This window comes from Labrus bergylta, chromosome 18 (assembly GCF_963930695.1).
Source record: "Labrus bergylta chromosome 18, fLabBer1.1, whole genome shotgun sequence".
Lineage (NCBI taxonomy): Eukaryota > Metazoa > Chordata > Actinopteri > Labriformes > Labridae > Labrus > Labrus bergylta.
In genome coordinates, this window is record NC_089212.1 from 12,997,492 (window position 1) to 13,010,408 (window position 12,917).

Here is a 12,917-nt window from a genome sequence, read left to right on the forward strand (position 1 = left end):
AACAGAAAACTTCACGTTTTCTTGAAACTCATTTACCATGTTCTTTTTTAAATCCTGTGAAGGGTGTTACTAAGATGATAGCACTATTGATGACTCATTTTTTGACGTTTCAGATTGTACGTGTGTGTTTAAGTGTGTGTACAGGCATGGGTGTATGTGTGTGTAAATGAGGAGGAGGAGCCCTTCAATGTTGGAGCAACAGGAAGAAGTGCTGACGCACCGTGTCAGTGATAGCACTCTGCTGCCACAAGGGCATGAGAGCCTACGTAGGCTAGCATTATCCTTCTAGACTAATGGACCTGGTTATTTTTAAACAGATTCTCACACTGCTGCGGTGGAGGTGTCCAAGGTTACAATGGATGAGAAATCAGAAGGGACGCGTTCGGTGAAGGTTTGTGGTTTCTGTACTAGTGGCCAAAGCCAAAGAGGCGTGGGCTCTCACTGAAAAGTGCAAAGGGCAATAACCAGATGGGGTCTCAAGGGGAAAAACATCATAACTACACAAAAAATATAAAACAACATTTTAATAAATACTTTCTGCCAAGACATTTTTGCGACATTTTTTTAAAAATAGGTGTACACAGAAATCATTTTAACGTGATTTTTTAAAAGCCCAAAATAAAACAGAATGTTGAATTAAAAAAAAGAGGATTTAAGACAGAGCTAGTCTGGATGTGACATGCTTTTTTTACTGTTATTTTTCAAGTTATTGAATTGGGGAATTAAGCAGCACAAATAATGAATAAGTGTGTGCCATAATAATGTGCCAGCTTATGAACCCGAAAACCTCTGAAGCGGCAGAACAGTGAACATCCAGAGAGTGTCAATATACTCTGCATCCCCGTTTGGCCTAGAGAGAGACAACATGCTCCACCCTCCCCCCACTCAGCCAGAGCTGAGTGACATATTTACAGTGAAAGTAATGATACTAGATACCAGAAATGAGAGGGCTCCAGCGTGGCCAGTGGACTCAGGAATCTCTCTAATGAATTGGACAACAAAGCCCTGTTGGTACAAGAAGGAAGTATTTAGAATTGGATGACAAACTGAATTGTAAAACATTTGGTTTTCTTTAAAAAAGGCACATATCCCAACTCCTCCTGAAAGCTCAGGGAAATGAGCAGGCTGGGAGTGGGACAGGTGGGTTTTCTGGAGCTGCAGCAAAAGAGGCCACCAGCTCCTGGCTTGAACCTCGGGATGGCCATTCTCGGCCACAAGCCTCTTCTGGTAATGTATTCTGAAACCAAATTACCGTAAGCTGATCCCATCTGGATAGTGTCTGTGCACGGCTGCTTTGGTTACCCACCACTGCCTCTAGCCTGCGATAGCATCTCCATGAAGACAGCAAAAATCTGATTAACCCAATAACAATGAAACACTTGGTCAAAGAGCTTTTAACTTAAGATACACTAATGCAATTCCCTCGCCTTGTTTTCTGAAACCTAATAAGAATCAAGCGGCCGGACTGCTGGCGATGGGTGTTAGCAGGCTCTAATGCAGCAGGCTGGGAATGAAGTCAAATAAGTTAAAATCTAATTCATCATTGTGCTCTAACTTCTCTAAAAAATACATTAAAAAGCTTTTATTTCACAAAAGGAAATTGGATAGCCTAGTTAGTTTATAGCAGTGACTCAGCCAGGGCTTAAAGAAAGCGAGGGTGTTGATGGAGCATTTAGAAGCAGAAAGAAGTCACATCTCAATTCACCGCCACTCACACTCTGTGTGTGTTTCCAGCGAGCAGCCAGGAACTCAAACTGACAATCGTCTGCATCGGCTGACTTCTGAGTGGAGAAAAGTGACACTACAATAGATGATCAACAACAATCCTGTCAGACTCACACAGTAAATGACTCGTCTCCCTGCAGGAGCTCAACGGTATTTAGACTGAAACAAGTCAAGCAAAAGTAGACAATCTATTGGCTTGATACCAACAGAAATGTGTACATCATTCTCTCTTCTGAAATTCGGCCATAATACAAATATTGAAACTTTTATTAAGACCTGTTTTGTGCAAACAAACTGGCCGTGTGTCTCAATTCTGAGGACAAAACTCTCTCTTTTTCTCCATGTAATACCCAGACAGTGGCAATGCCTCTCGGGTCAATCTATAGAGTGAATTAGTACAGTGATTACACAACAGTCCTGTGCTAATTATATGAAGCACATACGTCCCACTAATCCTCTCTACCAAGCATCAGCGCAACATCCAGCCCACAGTGAGGGGCTGCAAATACCGCTGTACAATTAGCAGAGAAGAGCCACTGCTGAACCTAAAAAAAATACGCAGCACTCTGAGGCCGATACTATAGAGACGAACTCCTGACAGGTTGACATGTAATTAGTGAAATGCTTTACACTCAAGTGAAAGATTTTTAGCTTTAGAGTGAGAATAAAATAGATTATTATAGTAAACTTTTTTTTTTTAACATATCTGCAGTAAATCACTGAAGTCATTTAGAAAACCAACAGTCCCCATGTCAGTATTCAATGAGTAATCACTCTTTTCAAAGTCAATCTAAATATGACACGTTTCAATAATAATCAAATGTTGTCAACACGGGGCACAAAATGCAACATTATTGTGCAGGATGTCATTAAATATGAGTTTATTTTAAACATAGTTCTGATCAGTGCACACTGGCACCAAATCTGTAAATATACTCCTGTCTCAGTATTAAAGTGTTGTGTCTTTTACATTTATTGCAATAAAGTGATACAAATAATTGTGAAAGTCACAATAGGGAAATTATTATTTTAAAGCATATAAATTAACTATTATATTTGTTTAAAGGGAAATTTGTAATCGATATTTCTGAATTTGAGAGGAGACAATATGAGAAAAAAAACACTATTTTTAATTATTATAAAAACTGTTTTGTTTTTTGTTTTTTTACAAAACTGAACATTTAAATTACCTTCATGTTTAATAATTATTCTCCCTGTTGTTACGAATATGACAGAATATGATAAAAGAGATTAAAGAAGAAAAATGTCCTCAATGTCTACATAAATGTATAAATTAACTTTATATAATTCAGTACTCGTTGGGCTGGTTTATTAAAATTATAGTCGTTTTAATGGCTCACTAATTTAGACTATATTTTCTACAATAAAAACATTTACATCCATACACTTTAAATGTAAAATAGATGTTTTACAGATGTATGTACTCGGTTTATTCACTCTGTTCTACTGTTTGTGTAGTTTTTATATTGGGGTGTACATGAGTGAGAAGTCAACATTTTAAAATCCACGAAAATACAATGGAGATTTCTGCACATGTATCTAAGATAAAAATATAAATATTTTCTAGAATAACTCCTTGAACTTGCAGTAATTAAAGCCTAAAGTAAATTAAAAAAAGATCAGACAGAGCAATAAACACTGACAGAATAAGCTCTGAATCAGATTAATTGTTTTGTTTTTTCACCTAGAGTATTGCTTTACATTTGAATGCATTGATGGTATTATTTTAAAATGTTCAATACATTAAAACTCAACAAGGCAAATGACTTAAATAAGATTTAACTGTTGACCTTTTCAAAACAGAGAATAAAATAGGTTTCAGAGAAATGTTTACAGGTCAATGAAATATCTGCAGATCTCTGATCCTCCACAAATCATGAATTTCGTATGTAGTCTATCTTTTCTATAGAATCTTTGAAAATGTTATGAAAGAAAAAAAACGGGTTATTTAGAAATGATCTATTAATTCAAGCACTATTTGACTCATTGCTTTAGTGGAAGTAAACACAAAAGTACAAGCACAAAACTCTTCCAACAAAAATTAAAACAACAAATGTATATTTTTCTTGACTTGAGGTTGTTTTTACAGTTTGAACTATTAGTTATTTATGGATTTACAAAGTTAAAGGGAGTATTGTGAGCTCAGTTTGTCCCAGCAGTCAGACTGTGGAGCAGCTCGCCTCGTGTGCCACTGGCTGGGACAGAGCTGCCGGCTCACAGAGGTTACAAGGTCCTTTCATCTCTTTTTCTCTGGCTAGGAATATTACAGTGTGTAATTTATCCTCCCTGATTCAACAGATTCACTTTAATCCCATCTCCCTAAAACATGATTTGCATTCTTCCTGTGTGGCCCAGTCTAGGAACTAAGCCATCAACAAACAACCTCCTAACCCGACTGGACAGGTACCCCAACTTCTTCAGAGAGAAAATACACACTTAGCAGAGAGGCGAGCTAAATCAATCAGCCATGCTCTGTGTGAAATTTCAAAAAGACTGGCATACACGATGTGATGTGTGCACACAATAAATCTACACACACATGCACATGCTACACAGTTGCACCTGCCCTGTTGCTCTACACTGTCAAGTTCTGCACGATTTAAGAGCCCTCAAAACAATGAACAGGAGAAGGTGCATGTTTAAGAGTGTGAGAAGCTGTGAGAGGGTATACGAAAATAAACGCTTGGAAAAGTATATCAATGAAAAAAAAAAGTTAAAGTTAAATAAATAAATAAATAAAACTACACAACTAGAGCAAGCACTGGTTAAAAAAAAAAAAAAAAAAGCAAAGAGGAATATAAAGGAACAATATTTTTAAAAAGAAAGACACGGAGGAAATGACAAGAGATGGGTTAAAAAGTGAAAGAAAGAAATAAAGACACAAGGTGCACCTACTGGTTATGATAGCTGAGAGGGTCTGGAAGACAAAGTTCTGAAATGTCCATCAGTCCAGTTTTAGCATTCCAGGAGTGAGAGGAAGAGGAAAGAGGAAACAACTGAGACCCGCTTCTTCCCCCAAATGATCGTGCAGCACCCTCAGAGACAACGCTGCCGAAAAGCCCCTCCAGCACCGCTCCCCCCAGCCTGCACAGGTATGTTGGGCTCTGATGGATTGAGTGGGCACGCGCATGTGTGTGTGAGCATGTGTGTGTTTATGTATAGTGTTAGAGAGAGAGAGCGAGAGAAAGAGTGTGTGTCTAAGTGTATGTAAGTGTGTGTATGACAGTGAGAGAGAGAGAGAGAGGGAGAGGGAGAGTGAAGAGGGGAGGGACAGATAGACAGTGAGGTAAAGGGGGGTGAGAAAGAGAAAAAAAGAGAGAGAGAGAAGCGCAGGCAGCAGCAGCAGCAGCGGCGGGATGAGCGCTAAGATGGAGAGAGCATGAGAGTGCGAGCGAGAGGAATGACTCTTTCCATGGACGGGATAGGGCTCTTTAAGACTCAAGGGCTTGATGAATATGGAACAGCTGCTGTTGGCTGGCTCCGAGGGGCAGGACTTAAAGCGACAGAGGGGGCCGGCGGAGCACCAGGGAGGAGGGATCCAAATGCTCACTCGCACACTCCGCTATTTACAAGTACAACACACACACACACACACACACACAGATAGACAAAACAACCTATCACATGAACAACAGAACAGCCGCCGCGTGAAGTTTTCATCTCAATTAAAGAAAGAGTTGCATAATTACGCATTTGCTTTAAAAGTTACATTTAAATAAAATAAGATAAATGTAAAATGAAAGATAGTGTATTTGTCAGTAAACTTGTCATTTTTAGGAAAATATTGATTTCCTTCTTTTTTGTTTTGACCTGAATGAAAAGCAACATTTCTTATATTTTATAGTTCAAAAGAACTTTCTTTTTTTTATGTTTTTGGAAAAAGTTTTTTTCAACCTTTTATCTATAAATTATGAAAGTTGACAAATAAAAGGATTGTTTTCTCAGTTTCCATATCCTGTTGTGAGCATGAAGATGCATCAAAGAAAGCTGAAGAAAATCCAAAAGCAATATTTTTCCTCAAAACAGCAGAGAACTTCACCATTTCAGAACTTGACCATCACAACAACAAAAAACCCAACTGTAATCTGCACAATGCATTTTAAAGATATCAATATGAAGCCTTTTACTGTTATATAACACATAAAGTAAAATCTGACACCAGCCTCATCCGCACCACAGAAGCTCCAACAAGCAGTCGAGTGCATCTGCAGCACTTCACTCTCAAAAAGCAATAGCTTTCAAAGCACTGAGGACAGTAAATGTATTTATTGAGCTGTGTCGCAGGCTCCATTTGCGGGTGTTACATGTGAGGTACCATTGTGAAACCTTTCACCACCTGTGAGAGATGATCTCAAGCCATAACTCATATTCTGGAAGCCCATCAGCTTCTAAAGCAGCGGAAAATCCAGCTCTGTCTTCTTTAACCCCAGCTTTAAGAGCCGCCAGTGTTTCACTGTTGATCAAGCCCAGTAAGAATGCCGAGAATGCAGATACCATTTCACAGTCAGTGAGGGTCTCCATGTTACTGTATCCCCACATTATAAGAACAGAGCTTACCATGGCATCTTATTGGAGAAACGAGCGGTCCCACAACAGCAGACACTTGGACAAGTCAAGCAGAAAGAAAACAGCAGCCTGCTCACTTCTTGGAAACTCACAAAGTGCCCGCTGACGGTCTTCAGTAAAACTCAGAGTGAGCAAGGTGGAGTCCAGATCTACCAGCAGATTGATACAAAAAAAAAAAAAGAAGGTGTGTTAGGTTGCTCACTTGCTCTCTGGTTTTCTCGGCTGGACAGGAACTGCAAGTCTCTCAGAGAGGACGCCGGTTCCATTCATCGGCTCACGTTTCTATAATCAATGCAAAAACATCACGCAATCCCTATTGATCATCACAGGCCTATTGATGTGCAGCAATAGTGCCTGCCTCCACAGCGGCACAGATCACACAGCATCTGCTCTCTTTTTGTGACAAATGCAAATGACTAAATAAATAAAATCCAATGAAGATTGATGCCAAATCAGCACCTGTCAGTTTAATTCCTTAACAAGAGATAAAACCACCAACAAACACAATTCTCAGACCTTGGTTATACAGTACACGGTATGCAATGCAAAAGAGAATATAATGGATATCTGTACACCTCAGTGCATTAACAAGATGCAAAACATTCTGAATGTTTCACCCCCATTATTAACCAGAATTTAAATTCATTTTAACTAAGAGTTACAGCCACTTATTCCAGTTTTCAGCTCATTAAGGATGTAAACATCATTTGATTTTTTCAAAGTTCAAAAATCATCATGTGTCAAATCATTGCAAAAAACACACCACATATGCTGCAAGTTCAAATGGCTGACAGCATAAGTCTAGAGCCTTAGATACTAGGACTCGTAGACTGCAATATTACATCTGATATCTAGCCAGTGTACTGTCTTTTACATTGATAAGTACCTTCACTTGATAAATCACATTCCTGCATTTTCCTTTGGCCTCTCAAGGCTTCCACTGACACCACACAGACTTTTGTCATGCAGTATGAGCTATGAGAGCCCTGCTGCTTCTATCTTTGTTTCTTATCAGCTCTGTTATGAAAAAAAAAAAAATCACGACAGGTGACAGCTGATTTGACATGCAGGGATCAGATACAAATAAAGAATTGAGCTGCACAAGGCATACTCTCAATCACACGTGGCATGACACAGTTAGAGGAGTATGACAACTAAGAGAAGCACTGTTTGATTGTTGACATGTTCTTTTTTTAATCAGGGTAATAATCGTGGATGGTTTTTTTTTAATGAAATAAGATGCATTTTTTTTGTTATGTGTTTGATGCTTAATATGTTGGGGGGAGGGTTGTATTACAGAAACATTTACAGTAAATTAACCTGTCAAATGAAACAACTGTGCAAGATTAAAGGCTCTTTAACACGAAGTTAATTAAAACAGAATGGTCAACTTATGTGGTTTAAATTATGTTTGGTTAAGAAGTAAATCGTCTTTTTCATGAAATGATACTGCTTTAATTTTCTTTCTTTAAAGGACAGTTAGAATTAAACAACACCAATCAATGTTTACGTGTGAATCTAGTTCATGGCCTTTGAACAACAATGCAAATGAGACTGCTGATATTGCTTTAATCTAACATGATACATTTGTACATAATGTCTGATGTAGGGTATTTCTGATGCAGCTATTTCAAGGGACATTCATGTTATTTGTTTACTTAAAAAAAAAAAATAGAGTAGACTTTCAGCATTGTTACTTGTGTTGAAATTCTCAAAATTGAACTCGGAATATATAATGAAATAAACATACAGCGAGGCATTTTAAAGTCGACATATTTAACCATTTCGTGCATCGAGAAATGGTCAAATCGATGCGTAATTCAGTCACAAATCCCAGAGGAAAAGGTTCAGTGCAGCAAGTCCGCGTGCACTGTACATGCCTCAATTACAGTTAAGCCGCGTGCACACTGATGTCATTTACAGAAGCTAGCCACAGGTGCGTCGAAAGTTCATTTGACATATCATTAAAAGTTGAAAAAAAAAAAAAAAAAGTTAGCGTAACATTGTGTCCCGAATGTGAAAGATAAACTCAGGCAAAGGAGTGTATAGTGTACCTTACTCGGACACGTCATGTCACATCCAGGGCTGAGCAGCACAGCGCACAGTCGCGCCGTTGTGGCTCCAGGTTGTGGTGGTGCGGCTGCTGCTGCTGTGGCTCTATGTGTCTGAGCGCGCCGGTTAACTGTCACACAGACACACACACACACACACACACACACACACACACACACACACACACACACACACACACACACACACGGGGCAGCCACAATATCAACTCCTCCTCCAAACACCTCCACCGGCAGCAGGACCCGGGTGAGCGAGGTCAAATGGGATTCAAGTCTGTTGAGAGGGAAAAAAATAAGTTACTTTAACTCCTTTTAGTTTTGTCAGAATAGACTGCTTCAATTGGTGCCTAGGCCTGTTTATTAGTCGACAGTTTATTTGTTTTTCACTGCTCCTTGAATTTCTACAAGCACCAACACTGACGGCAGTCACTCAGTGTCATTCTTGTCCTTCTGCAGTGCCTCTCTTTGCCCTCATATCCGAGTTTTAGCAGACACCGTAATTTGGTTTGTCTTGCTCACAAACCCCCCGAGGTAATCTAGGTATATTTTCACCTGAGTAATCGACAGGTGACAATAACAGTGAAAGGTTGAACATCTCTGCAGTCGACTGGTTTCCTCTACTCATGAATAAATATAAGGACAATAGGAGTTTTGCGTCTGTTGCAGAGAACACAACCGTAAACGCTACCTGTCAGGACCTTCACACACTGATTTAATTTCAGCCACTATCCAAATTTGTATCAACCATTTTTCATTTGCTTGGTGTTGTGTTTTGAAGGTGAAATACATTCAATCATACAATCATTGAACTTTTGATAAATGCAAGTGTTTAATTACTTGTCCCCTATTATGATCCACCAAAATTAGGTGTAGACATCACATATCAACACATACACATATTTGTAAAAACTAATTTACAACATATGTTCTCAAAAATAAACCTTAGCGACAACAATTCGAGCCATTTCACTAAGAAAATGACAAAATATATGTATTTATATATATATATTATATATTGTCTGTTCAATTGCATCTCGGGGAATGTTTGCCTGCACACAACACTGACTGACTTAGCTGAGGAACAGAGCACTAAACCAAACTCTAACATCTCCACTAGAGGGAGTGCTCTCTCACAACAAGGCCACCATAGAGCTGCAGCAGAGGTAATTTTTTTTATTTATTTTCCCGGGTTGATAGTGTAATTCATAAACTGAATGAATGACAGTCCGGACAGTGCCAACAACCAGGCACACAATGGAGACTCACTGCATTTACCACAGCACAAAAACCTATCCATTACAAACGTGTAATTATTGTCCTTAATAGATTAATTCATGCTGAAAGATAGAAATGGGTTCCAGGCTATTGATGTAATCATTTCACTGAGGAAATTAAGTGACATTAAAAGAATGATATTGTCACCATGAAAGTATCATTGATTCTTTTCGAATGCAATTAACTGTATTTGAAAGTGTGAGCTGCACAAGGAGCACCGAGGATCACTTCATTTGTGAGGGATATAAAGACCAAATTATCCCATCAAAGAGAAAATCTATAAATGTAATGGCAGAGTGCTTCAGCACTAAGGAAAGACAACAGCGGGCCTGTTCAGTTCCCTATGTTAGGAGTATTAACTACAGGTTAGCTGCTCTAAACAACCAACAGGAAGATTATCCAGACAGTGAAGGAGAAGATCGCTACATTTATGATTTCACCTGCAGTTTTTTTATTGGCTAACATAAACAAATGTGTTTTAAAAGGAGCCATGAAATGTAGCTTTAATTACATTGAGACATTGCTAATAAGAACTATCATTGCAGATGAATAGAAGTGGGGTTTTTTTCAAATTTTTTTACCTTATTTATCCGCAAGGGGAAGTTTGAGTTTACTATTTACACACATAGGCCCAAAATACAGACATGCACAAACATGTGAAGATGCATTAATGGAGAGATGTCAGAGTGAGGGGGCTGCACACGTGGGCGCCCCTGAACTGTTTGGGGGTTCCATGCCTTGCTCAGGGCACCTAGGCAGTACTCAAGAAGTGAACTGGCACCTCTCCAGCTACCAGACCAACTTCCATACTTTGGTCCTCACCCGAACGTGAACTGGCCACCCTCCAGTTCCCAACCCAAAGTCCCTAGACTGAGTTTCTACCACCCCCATTTAATGAAGTTGTAGAGTATTTGCTTCATCTGAAGCTGAATGATCTGTAATTTATAAACTAATAAACCCCCCTCCTCATAAGGAATAAAGACAACACCTCAAAACCTTTTTTTCAGAAGAGGAAGAGCAGCTTTAGAGAAAATTATAATGTGAGGACAGCAAACAACAGTGTGATGCAGAAAGTGTAATCAATCAATCTTTAATTGTATAACACCCATTCATAACAAATGTTATCTCAAGACACTTTACAATAAGAGCAGGTCTAGACATTACTCTTTATACTATTAATTGCAAAGACCCAACATGAATCCACCATGAGCACAGCACTAAGCAACACAGGCAGAAACCTCGAGCAGAAAAGACTCACGTTGAACAGCCATCCACAAAGTGAAATGGGGAGGTCTGATAATGTAAATTATAGCATTTCAAGTTGAGCAGCTCCTAAATAATTGTAATAGATGTACAGCTGATATTAATAGTTGTAGCAATTGAAGGCAGGGGGTCCACAGCAGCGGACTATCCACACCTTAGGAACCTACGAGACAAGGAAGCACAGGAACTTGTCACGGCTTAAATAATATGTGAAGATTGAAAGTCAGTGACATGCAGTAATATGATATAAATGAACTCAAATAAAAGAGAGAGAGAGCAGTTCAGTGCGCCAGGTCTCCCGCAGTCTAAGCCTATAGCAGCATAACTAACAGCTGGTCCATACCTGAACCAGCTCTTACTATAAGCTTTGTCACAAAGAAAAGTTTTAAACAAGTACAGAGGGTGTCTGCCTCCCTGACCCTGACTGCTAGAGGATTCCAAAAGAGTGGGGCCTGATAACAGAAGGCTCTACCTCCCATAGTACATTTAGAGACAGTAGGTATCACAGGCAGGCGTGCATGCTGGGAGTGTAATGTTCTAGAGGGACCAGCAGAACTTTGGACCAGCTGAAGAGTCTTTACTAGGGCAGCCTTGTAAAAGAAAAGTAAGGTCAGCAAGTGTTTTTTTTTTTATCAACTGTTAAATGGCTTAGCGCTTCATATAAAGTAAAGATCCTTAAAAGAAAAACTAAAAGCTGATGGGGGGGCTTTGACGTAAATTGCTTCTACTAGCTCAACTTGTTTAAAGGTTCTTAGCTTGTTTTCGGGGTTAGGATTCAGTTTACTGAGACAGGCAACACAGCAATGACATACTTTTCACTACTTTCTTACATTTTAATGTCAATTAGCTGCATCCCATCTTGAGACTAATCTGAATGAATGCCTGTTTACATGCTAATATTCAAAAGTAAGTGCACTTACTTGTATTTGTCAATACAATATTACAGCCAATGACATATACTGATTTCAAAACTCAAATAAATGAACGAGTATTCTGACAAAATGCGATATAATGTTTTCTTTTGCTGACCTGAAAAGCCAGCATGACTCGGGCAGACAAGAGCAAATGTCTCTTACATTCTCTCCTGTCTGCTGCTGTACACCCACTGATACACATTTCTGTTTGTTTTTAACTTCAGAATTACATAAATGGAGGTATACATTTACTCTACTGGCATTTAGTAGTACCAGTTTAGTGTCTTTTTTTTTGTTGGCTTTCCATAGTTCTGTGGTGGGTTTGATGGATTCCAACCAAAGCATGTGCAGCCGTAACTGCTCCATGTGGCTCTTTAACCCAATTACAATGTTTGTAATCCAGTGAAGAGAAATTCAGTGAAGAGGCAGACTGAGCAAGAAAGACATGAAACATACAAGAAACAAGCACTGATATAATGTCAAAGCATCAGATGAACCAGGCATCAATCTCCAGACCTGGTCAGAAATGCTGCATAATTCAAAGCCAAACATTTCTCTTTGTGTGTTTCAAAACCAAATCAGAGGGTCTGAAGCCTCTCTCCCTCTACCTGCTGTCAGCCTCTCTCCATCCCAGCCTCCCCTAAATTTCATTTAGGAGACATCTTTCTCCCTTTCCCCCTCTCTCTCATGCTCTCTACGTGGCCGTCTCTTCGCTCTCTTTGAATTCAGAGCACCGTAGCCCTTAGATTTACTTGCTTAACAAATATGGACAGGGGACCTAAGTGGTTTTTGAAATCTTTGAATGGACTTTGGAGTGCCTGTGCTGTGCTGGGTGACAACAGTCTCTATGACTCTCTCTCTCTCTCTCCCTCTGAACCATATATGTGTGTTTGAGAGACTGTGTGTGCTTTGTCCTGTTGTCTGCATGTTTATTTTTTATGTCTGTTTATGTGTGTGTGTGTGTGCACGCACGTCTATGGCTTCCCCACACTCTCCCTGACTCCCTGGCTGGGAGATGGCAGCGCTCGCTGGAGCGGCAGTCTGGAAATGAGATAAGGATGTCTGATTCATAGGATCTGACAGG

General features: G+C 39.4%; 1 protein-coding gene and 1 long non-coding RNA gene across 8 annotated transcripts in view; both read right to left on the bottom strand.

Annotated features, from left to right (window-relative positions):
* Nucleotides 1–8,498, bottom strand: part of esrrb (estrogen-related receptor beta) — a 44,614-nt gene extending 36,116 nt beyond the window's left edge. The window contains exons 1-3 of one of the 7 annotated variants that reach the window (XM_065966605.1): nucleotides 8,367–8,497; nucleotides 6,304–6,461; nucleotides 937–1,005 (exon numbers count right to left, since the gene is read on the bottom strand). In XM_065966605.1, the coding sequence (XP_065822677.1) occupies nucleotides 937–1,005; nucleotides 6,304–6,311 (77 nt within the window). In that variant the 5' untranslated portion in view covers nucleotides 6,312–6,461; nucleotides 8,367–8,497. Of the gene's footprint in view, nucleotides 1–936; nucleotides 1,006–4,641; nucleotides 5,164–6,303; nucleotides 6,462–8,366 lie in introns of those variants that run through there. The other 6 variants (XM_065966607.1, XM_065966609.1, XM_065966603.1 and 3 more) reach the window with 6 other exon arrangements.
* A 2,232-nt stretch (nucleotides 8,499–10,730) lies between these two features.
* The window catches only part of LOC114920140 (uncharacterized), a 28,528-nt gene continuing 26,341 nt past the window's right edge, over nucleotides 10,731–12,917 (bottom strand). The window contains exons 6-7 of the long non-coding RNA XR_010669127.1: nucleotides 12,806–12,874; nucleotides 10,731–11,082 (exon numbers count right to left, since the gene is read on the bottom strand). This is a non-coding gene — a long non-coding RNA (uncharacterized lncRNA). The remainder of the gene's footprint in view (nucleotides 11,083–12,805; nucleotides 12,875–12,917) is intronic.